This window comes from Lepus europaeus, chromosome 7 (assembly GCF_033115175.1).
Source record: "Lepus europaeus isolate LE1 chromosome 7, mLepTim1.pri, whole genome shotgun sequence".
NCBI classification, from domain to species: domain Eukaryota; kingdom Metazoa; phylum Chordata; class Mammalia; order Lagomorpha; family Leporidae; genus Lepus; species Lepus europaeus.
Genome location: NC_084833.1, coordinates 31,282,321 through 31,295,665, shown reverse-complemented (window position 1 = coordinate 31,295,665; position 13,345 = coordinate 31,282,321). Strand labels below are relative to the sequence as shown.

Sequence of the window (13,345 nt, the reverse complement as noted above, 5' to 3'; positions counted from 1 at the left end):
CATTTCTGTGTGTTAGTTTACGCCACTAGTGAAGTCATGTAGCCTCCAGGTAATGTGCCAAGAGAGGCACTTTATCTCTGCACTAACCTTTCAAAGCATAGTCTAACGCCAGCCTAAGCATAAGTAAAACATCAGACAAGGCCAATTTTAGGGATTTTCTACAAAATATCTGATGAGTACTTCTCAAAATGATCAAACTCAGGAAAGCCAAGGGAAGACTAAGAAAATGTCACAGACTGGAGTCCATTAAGGGGACAGGGAAACTAAATGTAGTATGGTATTCTGAACTGGACGCTGGAACAGGCAAAGGACATTAATGGAAAACCTGGTGAATCCAAATAAGTCTATGATTTTGTTAACAACAGTAAGGAAGCACTGAAGACCTTCAGTTTGGATAAATGTCCCATGGTGGGCTGCGTTAGGAGGGACCTGAAACCAGGTGAGGGGTATACAGAACTCTCTAGGACTATCTGTGCACCTGACCTATAAATCTAAAATTACTCCAAAATAAAATGTTAATTTAAAAACAAAAAGTTTAATACAAAAGGAATCAAGCCGAATCACTGCCTGAACCAATATGTTAGATAACAAAAGAAACTAGTATTTTCTATGTTATGTGCTACATGTTACAAAATTAATGTGTAAAATTAAAAAATCAATAATTTCTTGAAGAAGAGAAATAGAAAAAAACATAAAAGTAATAAGGAAAACAACAGGGAAAAAAGAGACTAAGAGGGAGGAAGGGAAGAAAGGGAGGAAGGGAAGAGGGAGGAAGGAGAACGGGAAGGGAGGGAGGGTGAAGGTGAGGGAGGAAGGAGGTAAGGAAAGATTTCTTAATTCTTTTTTTCTAAAGGATTTGTTTATTTGAAAGGCAGAGTTACAGGGGAGAGAGAGAGAGAGAGAGGGAAAAAGAGATCTTTCATCTGCTGGTAAAAAAACAAACAAAAAACAATTAAAAAAAAGAAAAAAGAGAGAAAGAAAAAAAAATTTAAAAAAAAAAAAAAAAGGAGAGAAGGGTAGTGTTGTGGCGCAGCTGATTAAGCTGAGGCCTTCAGTGCCTGCATCCCTTATGGGACAGCTGTTCGAGTGCCGGCTGCTCCACTTCCAATCCAGCTCCCTGCTAATGTGCCTGGAAAAGCAGTGGAGGATGGCTGCAAGTACTTGGGGCCCCTGCACCCACGTGGGAGTCCTGGAAGAAGCTCCTGGCTTAGGTCTGGCCCAGTCCTGACCATTGTGGCCATTTGGGGAGTGAATCAGCAGATGAAAGATCTCTGTTTCTAATTTTCCATGTGTAACTCTTTCAAATAAATAAATAAACACATCTTTAAAAAAGAGAGACAAGCAGAAGGAAATATATGCTTAAAATATAGTAAAATTAAGGTTAAAAGTGACAGCCTACTATGCAATCTGGGAGCTGGACAGACCATGGTTCAAATTTTGGCTCTACCAGTTATTGTCTGTGTGATCTCTGTTGAGTTATTTCAACTTCTTTAATTTTGTTTCCTTCCTCATTTGCAAGAGGAGGATAATGTCACCTACTTGAAAGAGGTACAGTGAGGATTAAGTAGACTTCAGTGCTTAATAAAGTGTATTGGTATTCAATAAACATTCATTCATTTTCCTTCTCCATTAGTCTACTCATAGAAGAAGCAGTAATTGGTTACTGGAAGCCAAGAAGGCTAGATTAGAGTTCTGTCTCTGTCATTTGCTAATTATGGGGCCTTGCGCAAGTCACTTGAACTCTCTGGTTATGTTTTTTTACCTGTTAAATGACAGTGCTAGTATAAATCAGGGAGCAGCAAATGACAGTCCATAGGTCAAACCCTGGCCTGCCACCTGTGTAAATAATGTTCTATTGGGACACAGCCACACTCATGTGTTTATGGATTGTCTGTAGCCACTTTCCCAAAACAACAGCATGGTTGAATAGCTGTGATAGAGACCATGGGAACCAAAATTCTAAAATACTTACTATTTGGTCTATCCAAAACAAAGCTGGCCAACCACTGGTCTAAAGGATCTCTCTGGTCCCTTCCAACTCTAACATCCCAAGCCAACACAGAAGTTAAATATGAAACTTGATGACACATTACAGGAACAATAACATACCATAATTTCAAGACACTCCATAAAAAATTCTCCAAGGCTAATGCCTATATCCAACTGTTAGACCTATAATGTTGAAACTGAATCAGAGGCTGTGCACCTGAGGCGAACAGCTGGGGTCCTGACTCAGTTGTAAAATTCATAAGCCTGGAGTCCCTTGGACTCCACACTACAGATAGTCAAGTATTTCCTCTGTTCCAGCTCAGAGCAAGCCCCAGAGAATGGGCACTGGCAGTGAATCAGTAGCTGTTGAGGACTTCTCTGACAACATCACCTACAACTGCTGGACCACAACAGTGAGGGAGCCGGGGAATACCAAAAGGGATGGAACAAAAGGAAGAGGCTGCTGTGTCGCCTTAGTTTCTTCCTTTCTTAGTAATTTGGTGCCTACAAGGAGAACCATTCTCATCTCTTCAGTGTCCTAATATTGGACTAGTTCTTACAGAAATCTAGGATATTCTAGATGAAAAGAGAATAGGTCATATCTCACTTCAACCAGTGCTAAAACTGTGGCTCTGGAGTTGGTTCTTTGTTCAAATCCTGGCTCTGCCTTTTGCGTTGTGGACATAAATAACTCAGCTTTTTATGCCCTAAATAGTACACCTTGATCTGGCATTGTGTTGTAGCGGGTTAAGTCCCCGCCTCTGATCCTGGTATCCAATTTTGAAGCACCAATTCAAGTCCTGGCTGCTGCTCTTCTTCCAATCCAGCTCCCTGGGAAGGCAGTAGAGGATGGCACAAGTACTTGGATCCCTGCCACCCACAAGGGAGACATGGATGGAGTTCCAGGCTCCTGGCTAACACCTGACCCAGCCCTGACCAACACAGCCACTTGGGGAGTGAACCAGCAGATGGAAGATATTTCTCTTTCTCGCCATCTATCTCTCTCTGTAACTCTTCCTTTCAAATAAGTGAAATAAATCTTAAAAAAAAAAAAAAAAAGTACACCTATAAAGTAAGAATAGTAATTACCCATCTCTTAGAGAACGCTTGCAAACTAAATGGTGTAATACAAAATACTTAGCTTAGTGCCTACCTTTGTGGTTCATAATAGCTATTTTAAGCACTTACCTATTTTACTTATCCTCACCAAATACCTATTTTTAGAATTACTTTCCTCTTGAAATATTTAACCTCACATACCAAAAGAATACTATTTTCTTCGTCTAAGAAAATAAGCTTTAAAAAATATTAGGCAAGACTATTTTCCTTCAAAATTCTCTCTCCTATCTCTGCCAAAACGATTCTTTCTGCTTCCTACTAGTAATTCAAGTTTTAAGCACCTGGTCATGCCATCAGGGTCTGTATAAAAGTAATACTTGTATGGGAAACTACAGTGGAAATACAAAAGTAAAAGGAATGTTGTTTCAAAAGAGATCTTCGTTCTAGACGAAGGAAAACATTTGAGAATAAGCGATTTCAATTTGTGCAGAGCAAAACCAAAACACACATAGAATTCCTATCAGTGGAGAAATCAGAGAAACACTTGGAGGGTAAAGTGGAAAAGCAGTAACATATCTGCAATCTGTCTACACATTTTCATAGGCATTAATTAACAAGTCAAATGAAGGGAAATCGCTTGCTAATATCTCTTGCCAAAAGTACACAATAAGAGCACAGTAGGAGGCACATAGATACTGGTAGCAAACAGCTCTCAGTCCAAACCTCAGTTTTAACTGCTTTCTAAGTGTCAAAATGATAGGCTTGCTTTCTTATGCTGCTCTCAGATTCAGGTTTTTTCCAAATATTAGACTGTGAAACACATAGCTATACTAAAAATAGGAAAGAACACTGGTTTTCAATTAAAAAAACCAAATATTTAAAATAAACCACCACAATGTCTGCCAAGCAGTCAGAGTATTACTAGTTTCCCTATATAATACAAATGTAAGAACAAAACGAGCTCAAATTTTCCTTCTCAGAAATAACCTCAGAGGGGTGTCAAGGCTGAGCAAGAGCGAGGTCTTTTTGGCAACACTGGTGTTCTACGTCCTTGGCCAAATGCGAAGGGTGATTTATAGACAAGGTTGCATTAGCACAGCTGCATTGATAACAGGGATTCAAAGTTACTGAAACTAACCTATTTCTTTAATTTAAACCTATTTCTATTAACCTATTTCTATTTATTTAAACTGACCTAAAAAGTAACTAAAATGGAGAAGAGAGACCCTGAATTCCCAGTACCTTTCAGAGATAAAACCATCCGAGGACACCTTGGCTCCAGATATTTCTTGAGATCATCCCAGGCCTTTTTAATAGCAGCATAGTGGTCAATGTATCTTCCCACGTCAGAGTAAGTGTCTATGAAGAGAGATTTCCAACACTGATTCTTCTGTGTTTTCTCTTCCCTAAATAGATTTTTAAAAAGAGAGTTAAAATCTTTTGAAATGACATTAGCATATGTTTTAGATCCTTGTCAACAAACTTTATTGAGGATTTGTGGTTTATTTTAGCTGCAAATGAAGATTAGATAGCAAAATGTGATATATACATCAAAAATGCTAACAGGAATTACTGCAGGCACGGTGGGATCATGAGTCACTTATTTTCTGACTTTCCACTTAACACTTTTCTAAGTCTTATAAACCTTAATGAAATATGTGAATAACGGACCAGCATTGTGGCTCAGCAGATTAAGTCACCACCTGTGACTTGGCATCCTGGAATGCTGGTTTGAATCTCAGCTGCTCTGCTTCCAATCCAGCTCCCTGCTAATGTGCCTGGGAAAGTGGATAGAATTCCTGGCCTGGCCCTGGCCTGGCCCAGCCCTGCTCATTGTGGCCATTTGGAGAGTAAACCAGTCAATGGAAGATCTCTTTGTCTCTGTCTTTCCCACTCTCTGTCATTCTGCCTTTCAAATAAATAAATAAATCTAAAAAAAATATGAATAGTATGTGGGTTATGAATTTTAAGACATGGTAATTATAATTTTCTTAAGATTTATTTATTTACTTGAAAGTCAGAGTTACACAGAGAGAGAAGAGAGGCAGAGAGAGAGAGAGAGAGAGGTCTTCCATCCAATGGTTCACTCCCCAATTGGCCACAACGGCCGGAGCTGCGCAGATCCAAAGCCAGGAGCCAGGAGCTTCCTCCAGGTCTCCCACATGGGTGCAGGGGCCCAAGGACTCGGACTATCTTCCACTGCCATCCCAGGCCATAGCAGAGAGCGGGATCGGAAGAGGAGCAGCAGGGACTAGAACCGGTGCCCATATGGGATGCAGGCGCTTCAGGCCAGGGCGTTAACCTGCTGTGCCACAGCACCAGTAATTATAAATTTTTTAAAGGTACATAGAGTTGCTTCATGTTAGAGAATACTTAGAATTGAATCATATAAGAAATCATGCTTACATAACTACATTGATATCATCAGGCTGATAGCTTGATGAGGCAGTGGACAGAGGCCTTTAAGATAACGTACTAATTATACTAACGCACTAGGGCTTTATCCTTAGAGAATAAAGCATCACCAATGGCTTCCACTGGTGTACTCCCCAAATGCCTGACCCGGTTGAAGCTGGAAACTCAATCCAGGTTTCCTATGTGGGCAGCAGGAACACAACTCCTTGAACCACTGCTGCCTCCCAGGGTCCACATTAGCAGGAAGCTGGAATCAAGAGTCAGGAACTGAATACAGGCCCTCTGATGTGGGGTCTCGGTGTGTTTTAACCACTAAGCCAAATGTTCATGCCCACAGAAGCATTTTATGAGGAAGTTAAAAGAACAGAATCAGAGCCAGCGTTGTGGCACCTTGAGTTAAGCAATCACCTGCAACGCCAGTCTCTCGTACCAGAGCACCAGTTGGAGTCCCAGCTGCTCTGCTTCCAATCCAGCTCCCTGCTAATGTACCCAGGGAAGCACTGGAAGATGGCCCAAGCACTTGGACCCCTGCCACTCACATTGGAGACCTAGGCTCCTGGCTTGGACTGGCCCAGCCCAAGCCATTACAGCCATTTGGGGAGCAAACCAGTGAATGGAAGACCTCTTTCTTTCCCTCTCTCTCTTCTTCTCTCCCTGCCATTCTGCCTTTCTCTCAAAGATTTATTTATTTGAAAGAGAGAGAGAGAGAGAGAGTGAGGAGATGATGTTGAAGAAGAAGAAGAACTGAATTCAGACTATGGTTACTAGATGTAAAGAATAGTTTCAGGGCCGGCGCCATGGCTCACTTGGTTAATCCTTCGCCTGAGGCGCTGGCATCCCATATGGGTGCTGGGTTCTAGTCCCAGCTGCTCCTCTTCCAGTCCAGCTCTCTGCTGTGGCCCGGGAGGATAGTGAAGGATGGCCCAAGTCCTTGAGCCTCTGCACCCGCATGGAAGACCAGGAAGAAGCACCTGGCTCCTGGTTTCAGATAGGTGCAACGTCGGCCATAGCGGCCATTTGGGGGGTGAACCAATAGAAGGAAGACCTTTCTCTCTCTCTCTCTCTCTCTCTCTCTCTGTCTATAACTTTACCTGTCAAATAAATAAATAGTTAGTTTTAAGAAATATACTGGGGGGCCAGCATTGTGGTATAGCAGGTTAAGTTACCACCCGTGACAACAGTACCCTGTATGGACACTGGTTTGAGTCCTAGTTGCTCCACTTACGATCCAGCTCCCTGCAAATGTACCTGAGAAAGCAGAAGATGGCCCAAATGCTGGGCCCCTGTATCCACATGGGAGACTCCAAAGAAAGTCCTGGCTCCTGTCTCCGGCATGGCCCAGCCTTGGCCATTGCAGCCATTTGGGGAGTAGACCAGCAGATGAAAGATCTCTCTCTCTCTCCCTCTCTGCCTCTCCCTCTCTTTTTAACTCTGCCTTTCAAATAAATAATTTTTTTTAAGATTTATTCATTTTATTTGAAAGGCAGAGTTACACAGAGAGAGAAGGAAGGGAAGAGGGAGGAGGGAGGAGGAAAGAGGGAAGAGGGAAGAGGGAGAGAGAGAGAGAGAGATCTTCCATCCGCTGGTTTACTCCCCAGATGGCCGCAATGGCAGGAGCTGCGCTGATCTGAAGCCAGGAGCCAGGAGCTTCTTCCGGGTCTCCCACGTGGGTACAGGGGCCCAAGGACTTGGGACATCTTCTACTGATTTCCCAGGCCATAGCAGAGAGCTGGATCAGAAGTGGAGCAGCCGGGACTCGAACCGGCATCCATATGGGATGCTGGCACTGCAGGCGGTGGCTTTACCTGCTACACCACAGCACTGGTCCCAAATTAAATAAATCGTAAAAGAAATAAAGAAACATGCTGAAACTAAAGTCAGAAAGGCTTGCATGTGGGGAGAATCAAAGACAGGAGGTCAAGGATGATTTCTTTTTTTTTTTTTTTAAGCTTAAGGCTTTTTTATTCAAGCATATTCCTCCAGAACGCTGCCTCTACATTCTTTTTTTTTTTTTTTTTTTTAAGATTCATTTATTTATTTGAAAGTCAGAGTTACATAGTGAGAGGAGAGGCAGAGATAGAGAGAGAGATCTTCCAACTCATGGTTCACTCCCTAGTTGGCCGCAACAGCCAGAGCTGCACCTATCTCAAGCCAGGAGCCAGGAGCTTCTTCAGGGTCTCCCATGTGGGTGCAGGGGCCCAAGGACTTGGGCCATCTTCTACTGCTTTCCCAGGCCATGGCAGAAAGCTGGGTCGTAAGTGGAGCATCCGGGTCTTGAACCAGCACCCATATGGGATGCCAGCGTTTCAGGCCAGGACGTCAACCCGCTGCGCCACAGTGCCAGCCCCAAGGATGAGCGTCAGAGAAGATGGTGCTGCTGTGAAGACTACGAATGCAAAAGGACAGACTTGGGAAGGGCGGAAAAGAGCAATTCAGGGTGGTTTTTTCCTTACGGATGGAGCGTCTTTTTATCAATATAAATAAAATATATGCATATTATCAAAACCAAAAGCACCAAAGAATTTATAGTGAAAAGTTAATCCTCTATTCTAAGCCCAAGCCCTCAAAAGAAACTTTATGACTGGAAATTGTCTCTATAATTTTAAATATTCATACCGCTCATTCTTGATTTATTATTTTAACTACAAAATACCAAAGTGAAAGACGAGGACAGAGAAATAATTCTCCCTTCCCTGTTCTTGCTCCTCTCAATGTGGGATAGCTCTGTTCGTACACATGCACCTCTCCTACTTCACCACCTTGAGTCACTGTCTTGTGCCCCTCAAAGACAGTCATTAGTATTCCCACCTCTCCTTTCCCAACTCCACCTCTGTCATCTACACCTCCATTTTGTTCAGCTTGCTAACACTGACCGGATCCAGTAGCTCACATGGACAGCCACCAGCCACCAGAAATGTCCAGCAAACAGCTGTGCAAACAAAGCCCAGAGTCCAGTGGGGATGCCAAGGAATGAGATTCAGATTTGGGAGTTAGGACCACAAAGGTGCTTGCTAGAAACTACAACAAAGCATGCAGGGGAGTTCACAGAGGAAGAAGTGCGGAATGTTAGGGACAGAACCTTGGAGAACGTCAACACTTACTGGCAGATACAAAAAGAACCATCAAAGGCAACGCTGGAGGCAGGGTTAGGGAGGAGAATCGGAACAGGAGCCACAGGCCAAGTGTCAAGCAAGAATACATTGTCCTGCATACTCACTCAGATATCAGCCAGTATTTTTTGCAGTGTCTTCTCCACAGTGGATCATGACTTGAGAGCTGGCTTAGTCTTCGACTGACATAGCAACAACTGGTAGTAACCAGATGCGTGGTTAGCATAAAAGAAAACAGAAAAACAATTTAAAAATGAAAGCCAAAATATTCATTAAGTTTTGCTTTATTCCTTTTGCTTATTTTCCACGTACTACCCTAATAGTTACAAAACAATATTTTCTAAACCTGTTCATTGTGTTAGCTAGTGAGTAGTGAAATCTTAATTATTTTAGTTCCCAAATAAACTCTGAAGCTTCTACAATTATAATTTTCATAGGAAAATCTATAAAACATATGCCACTGGAGTTCATCTCTGGTCAGGCACTTTCCTGCACTTACTGACAGGACAGTAATCATGTCTACATACAGAAATGTTATTCAGTTTAAACAAAGTGGTTTTTGGTTGTTTTTGCTTCTTTTCTCAAGATTTATAAGAAGTAGTTACTAAGTAGTTTCAAAGGAAACTTTACTTATTACTGGAAATTGTCTCTACACAGACCCTTTGTTATGTTCTAGTTTTTTCCTTACAGGAAAAAAATTAAACACTACAGCCAAAAACATTTACTCATTGAAGCAACTGTTAAAGAGTCTGCCTCTAAAAGGGGTCTACATTATAGCAGTTCTGATTCCATATTCACACCCATACAAGTTACTGACTACCCGAACGCACGCACGTAGCGTCAGAAGCAAAGAATTCTCTTACTATTCAGATTTCTAACCACAACAGTGCTTCAATCAAATAAACATCTCTACAGATAATTTGCAAAAGAAGGATGAACCTAAGATTACAAAAATGGATTTCTGTCTTTTCAGAAGAGAAATCACAGTTACAGAAATTTCAGAATTTCACTTGGTCATCAGCTAATCAATAAATGGGATCTTAAACAGGGTCTGTCAAGGCCATGTTGAAAACCGACGTGCAGTAAACAGACTAGCCCTTGATTCCAGGTTTTGCAGAAACGTCATCCTCATTCTTTTCTGTCGCCCTCAGGAGATGCCCAAACTAACTTTTTTTTTGACAGGCAGAGTGGACAGTGAGAGAGAGAGACAGAGAGAAAGGTCTTCCTTTGCTGTTGGTTCACCCTCCAATGGCCGCCACGGCTGGTGCGCTGATCCGAAGCCAGGAGCCAGGTGCTTCTCCTGGTCTCCCATGGGGGGCAGGGCCCAAGCACTTGGGCCATCCTCCACTGCACTCCCTGGTCACAGCAGAGAGCTGGCCTGGAAGAGGGGCAACTGGGACAGAATCCGGCGCCCTGACCAGGACTAGAACCTGGTGTGCCGGCGCCACTAGGCAGAGGAGTAACCTGTTGAGCCACGGCGCCAGCCCCGAACTAACTTTTATAAACAGAAGAATCCCTCCAGTTTTTTCTTGATTCCTTTCCCTGCACTGCCCTAGCGGTTAAACAACATGAAAGAATTCAGAAGAAGCATCAAAGGTGATTTGGATGCACACCAGGATTGAAAACCACTCTTCTGGACACCGATTCTGTTGGTTAGGAGTGAGATCCATGTGTCAGGTGTCTATATGTTCAAAAAGTGCCACAGGTACTTCTGATGCGCAGTAAAGGTGAAAAGCAGTAGACAATGAATCACTATGGAATGCAGAAAGTATCACGCAATCTTAAACCATGCAAATGATGCCACATGATGTCCCAAGGACTGCTCTAATCCAACCCAACCCAGTTCAGCAAAAACACAACAAAACCATCAGAGCTTAACAGTGAGCTAGACTTGCCAAAGTTTGGCTGTGTGACACAAGAAAGAAACTGTAGTACACTGCACTTTTTTTATATATATAAAATTCATGGTATTCAACTGAATTTATTTCCACAGACATTTACAGAAGGATCATGTCCCTTCTGTTTCAAAATGTGATCACTACCTAAAGCATTCCAAATCAAATCTGCTTTCCCCACCTTGGCTCACCAGGGCCTGCAGGATCTCACCAGCCTCATCTCTGAGTCACTCCCCACCTCGGCAGCACCAGCCTCCTAGCTCCTCCAACAGGCAATGCTGGTGAACGGTCCTGTCGCACAACCTCATGCGCCTCTGAACACTGTTCCCTCCACCTGGGCTGCACTGTGCTGTATGTCATGTACGGCAGCTCCTTCCGCCGTGGAGTGACAGTTCTCCCCCCACTCCCTCACGCAGAAACCTACTTATTTCCTTCAGCTTCTCTTCTTAAGTCTGCGCTTACTTGTCTTTCCATCTTGCCCCCTACACTGGAAGCCCACCGAGGGACCTTCTCTCTCTTGTTCACTACTGTGTTCCCTTCCCCATCCCCCCATTTAACAGTTTGACAGACAGCAGTCACTAAAATTAAAAAAAAAATAAATAAAAAAAACTTGAAAATTTGAGAAATGCACATCTATCTGGCCTGGCAAAGAAATACTGTGGAGAAACAAAGAACGCAGGGGGCCGGCATCGTACTGCAGAGGGTTAGGCATCCCACATGAACACTGGTTCGAGTCTTGGCTGCTACATTTCCCATCCCCCTCCCTGCTAATGTGCCTGAGGAAGCAGTGGGAGATGGCCCAAGTGCCTGGGCCCTGGCACCCATGTGGGAGACCCAGATGAAGTTCTAGGCTCCTGGGCTTAGTCTGGCCCAACTCTGGCCATTGCGGCCACTTGGGAGTGAACCAGAGAATGGAAGATTGATCTCTCTCTCTCTTTCAAATAAATAAATCTTTAAATAAATAAATAAAAGGAAGAAGGTAAACAGGGGGTTCTATCTTGCCAGGTTGACAGAAGGAGACCAAGGCATTCCAGAAAAGGTTAGGAACTTAAGTCACACAACAAAAAAAGGCACAGGAGTGTGGTATGCTGGCAGAGGTCTGATCTGGTCAGAGGGAACTGTGCAAATAAGATAGTGGAGGAGAAATAAGGTCTGAAAAGCCTTAGATAGTAAGCCAGGTGGTAAAGGCCTTCAATGCCTCAGAAGTTGAGGTTACAGTCTGTAAATAAGGGGTGTTCTGTTTTGAAGAATGGCAGCTAGATTTGTCTTGGGAAAACCCCTCTAGCAGCACTCAAAAGCAGAGGAGAAATCAGGAGCATCTACACAGCAAGAGGCAACAGCAGCAGAATATTTCAGATGAAAACAGGTGGTGCCAGAGCAGCCTTTCCCAAAGAAAACTCTCCCTTCTCTGAGTCCGAACCTGAGAAAGAGGACTTGTTCAGAAAAACAGGTGCAAGCACACACTGCAAGAAGTGGCCAAGAGCTCACAGCTCTGTCAGCGCTCAACTATGCCAACCAAAGCTATCTGCAACTCCAAAAAGTGTGCATTCCTAAAAAGACCCTACCAACACAAGGCACAATCACCGGTGCCTACACTCCAGTGGTCAGCGGTAACACGAACAACACGGATCTTGGCCACCCATCCTGAGGGCGATTTGTCTCCTCTCCAAGTACACACGGTAGGACACGAAACTCAGCCATGCCACCACCTGACAAGATGTAAACAATCGTGACACCCGAGGGCTGGGGGAGGCAGTGCCATGTCCTCCCCCGTCCCAGGGAACCCCAAGTTCTGAAGAATGAAGCATTTAGCTACCTTTTTCAGCAACCAGTGTTTATTTTGGGAACAGGTGCCTGTCAGGTGGGAAACCCAAAGCGCACAGGAAAAGAAGACTGTCTCGGGTACCTCAGTCCCAAAACACAAGTCAGCATCCAATCTTATGGAGGAAAAACGAGAGGAAAACAATTCGCCAGGGATCGAGGCACCGGTGTCACCCCTTGGGGGTCGGGGCCACCTGTCTCCTTGTGGCGCGCCGCCCACCTCACAGCGCAGGCGCCTGCCTCCGCAGGGCCCCGGGCCCCAGAGAAAAGTGCTCGGCCTGGACAGCGGCTTTTTCACAGCCGCCAGGCTGTGCCAGACCAGGCGGGGACCCGCGGGGGTCCACCGGGCGCTGCGGGACGGCGTGGGGAGCATTGCCTGGCAACTGGGCCTCGCCGCGGCCTGGCGGAGACAGACCTTGTCGCTCCTCAGGCCTGGGTCCAGAATAGGAGGAAGACCTCGGGGCGGGCCCCTTCCCGCCCCAGTCTCGCCCGGGTCCCCGGGGGGCTCTGCAGGATAAGAGCGGCCCTGGCGTCACCCTCTGTGCCGTGGGAGTCCGCGTTCTGTCGGCGGCCTCGTCCTCCTTCCCTCCTGCCTCACCGCCTCCTCCCTCCGAGTCCCCACCCCAGCCCTACGCGACGTCCCATTACTTGATTAGGTCCCGGTAGTCTAAGAAGGACAAGATGAGGAGCAGAGGATCGGTGGGCAGCGATTCTAGGGTCAGCGGTGCCGTCTCGGCCTCCATGGCCGCCATCTTGCCTGCCCCGGTGCAGGTCTGGCCCCGCCCCGGCCCCGCCCCGGCCCCGCCCCGCCGCCAGCGCCCCAGCCGCTCGCACAGGTTTGTTATGTAACTGCCAGGCCTGCCCCGCCCTCTGGGCGGGCAGAGGGGCGGCACCCGGAAGGGCCCCGCCCAACGCCCCGCAAGCCCTCAGGAGGCGCGGCTGCACCACCGCCTGTCGGGACCGCGCTGCGTTGGCTGCGCTCTCTTCCCTGTGCACCCGTCACGTCTCCCCATCCTGCCTTCGTGTTCTGCTTCCTAAACTCTGTCAGCCTCCGTT

The 13,345-nt window shown here is 45.4% G+C and overlaps 1 protein-coding gene across 3 annotated transcripts in view; it reads right to left on the bottom strand.

Moving 5' to 3' along the window:
• Positions 1 to 13,075, bottom strand: part of FBXO3 (F-box protein 3) — a 44,541-nt gene extending 31,466 nt beyond the window's left edge. For all 3 annotated transcript variants that reach the window (XR_009866369.1, XM_062196324.1, XM_062196325.1), the window contains exons 1-3: positions 12,938 to 13,075; positions 8,681 to 8,770; positions 4,291 to 4,454 (exon numbers count right to left, since the gene is read on the bottom strand). Coding sequence is in view for 2 of the 3 variants with exons in the window: in XM_062196324.1 (XP_062052308.1) it covers positions 4,291 to 4,454; positions 8,681 to 8,770; positions 12,938 to 13,041 (358 nt within the window). In the remaining variant the exon portion in view is untranslated. The remainder of the gene's footprint in view (positions 1 to 4,290; positions 4,455 to 8,680; positions 8,771 to 12,937) is intronic.
• Between the last annotated feature and the right edge of the window lie 270 nt (positions 13,076 to 13,345).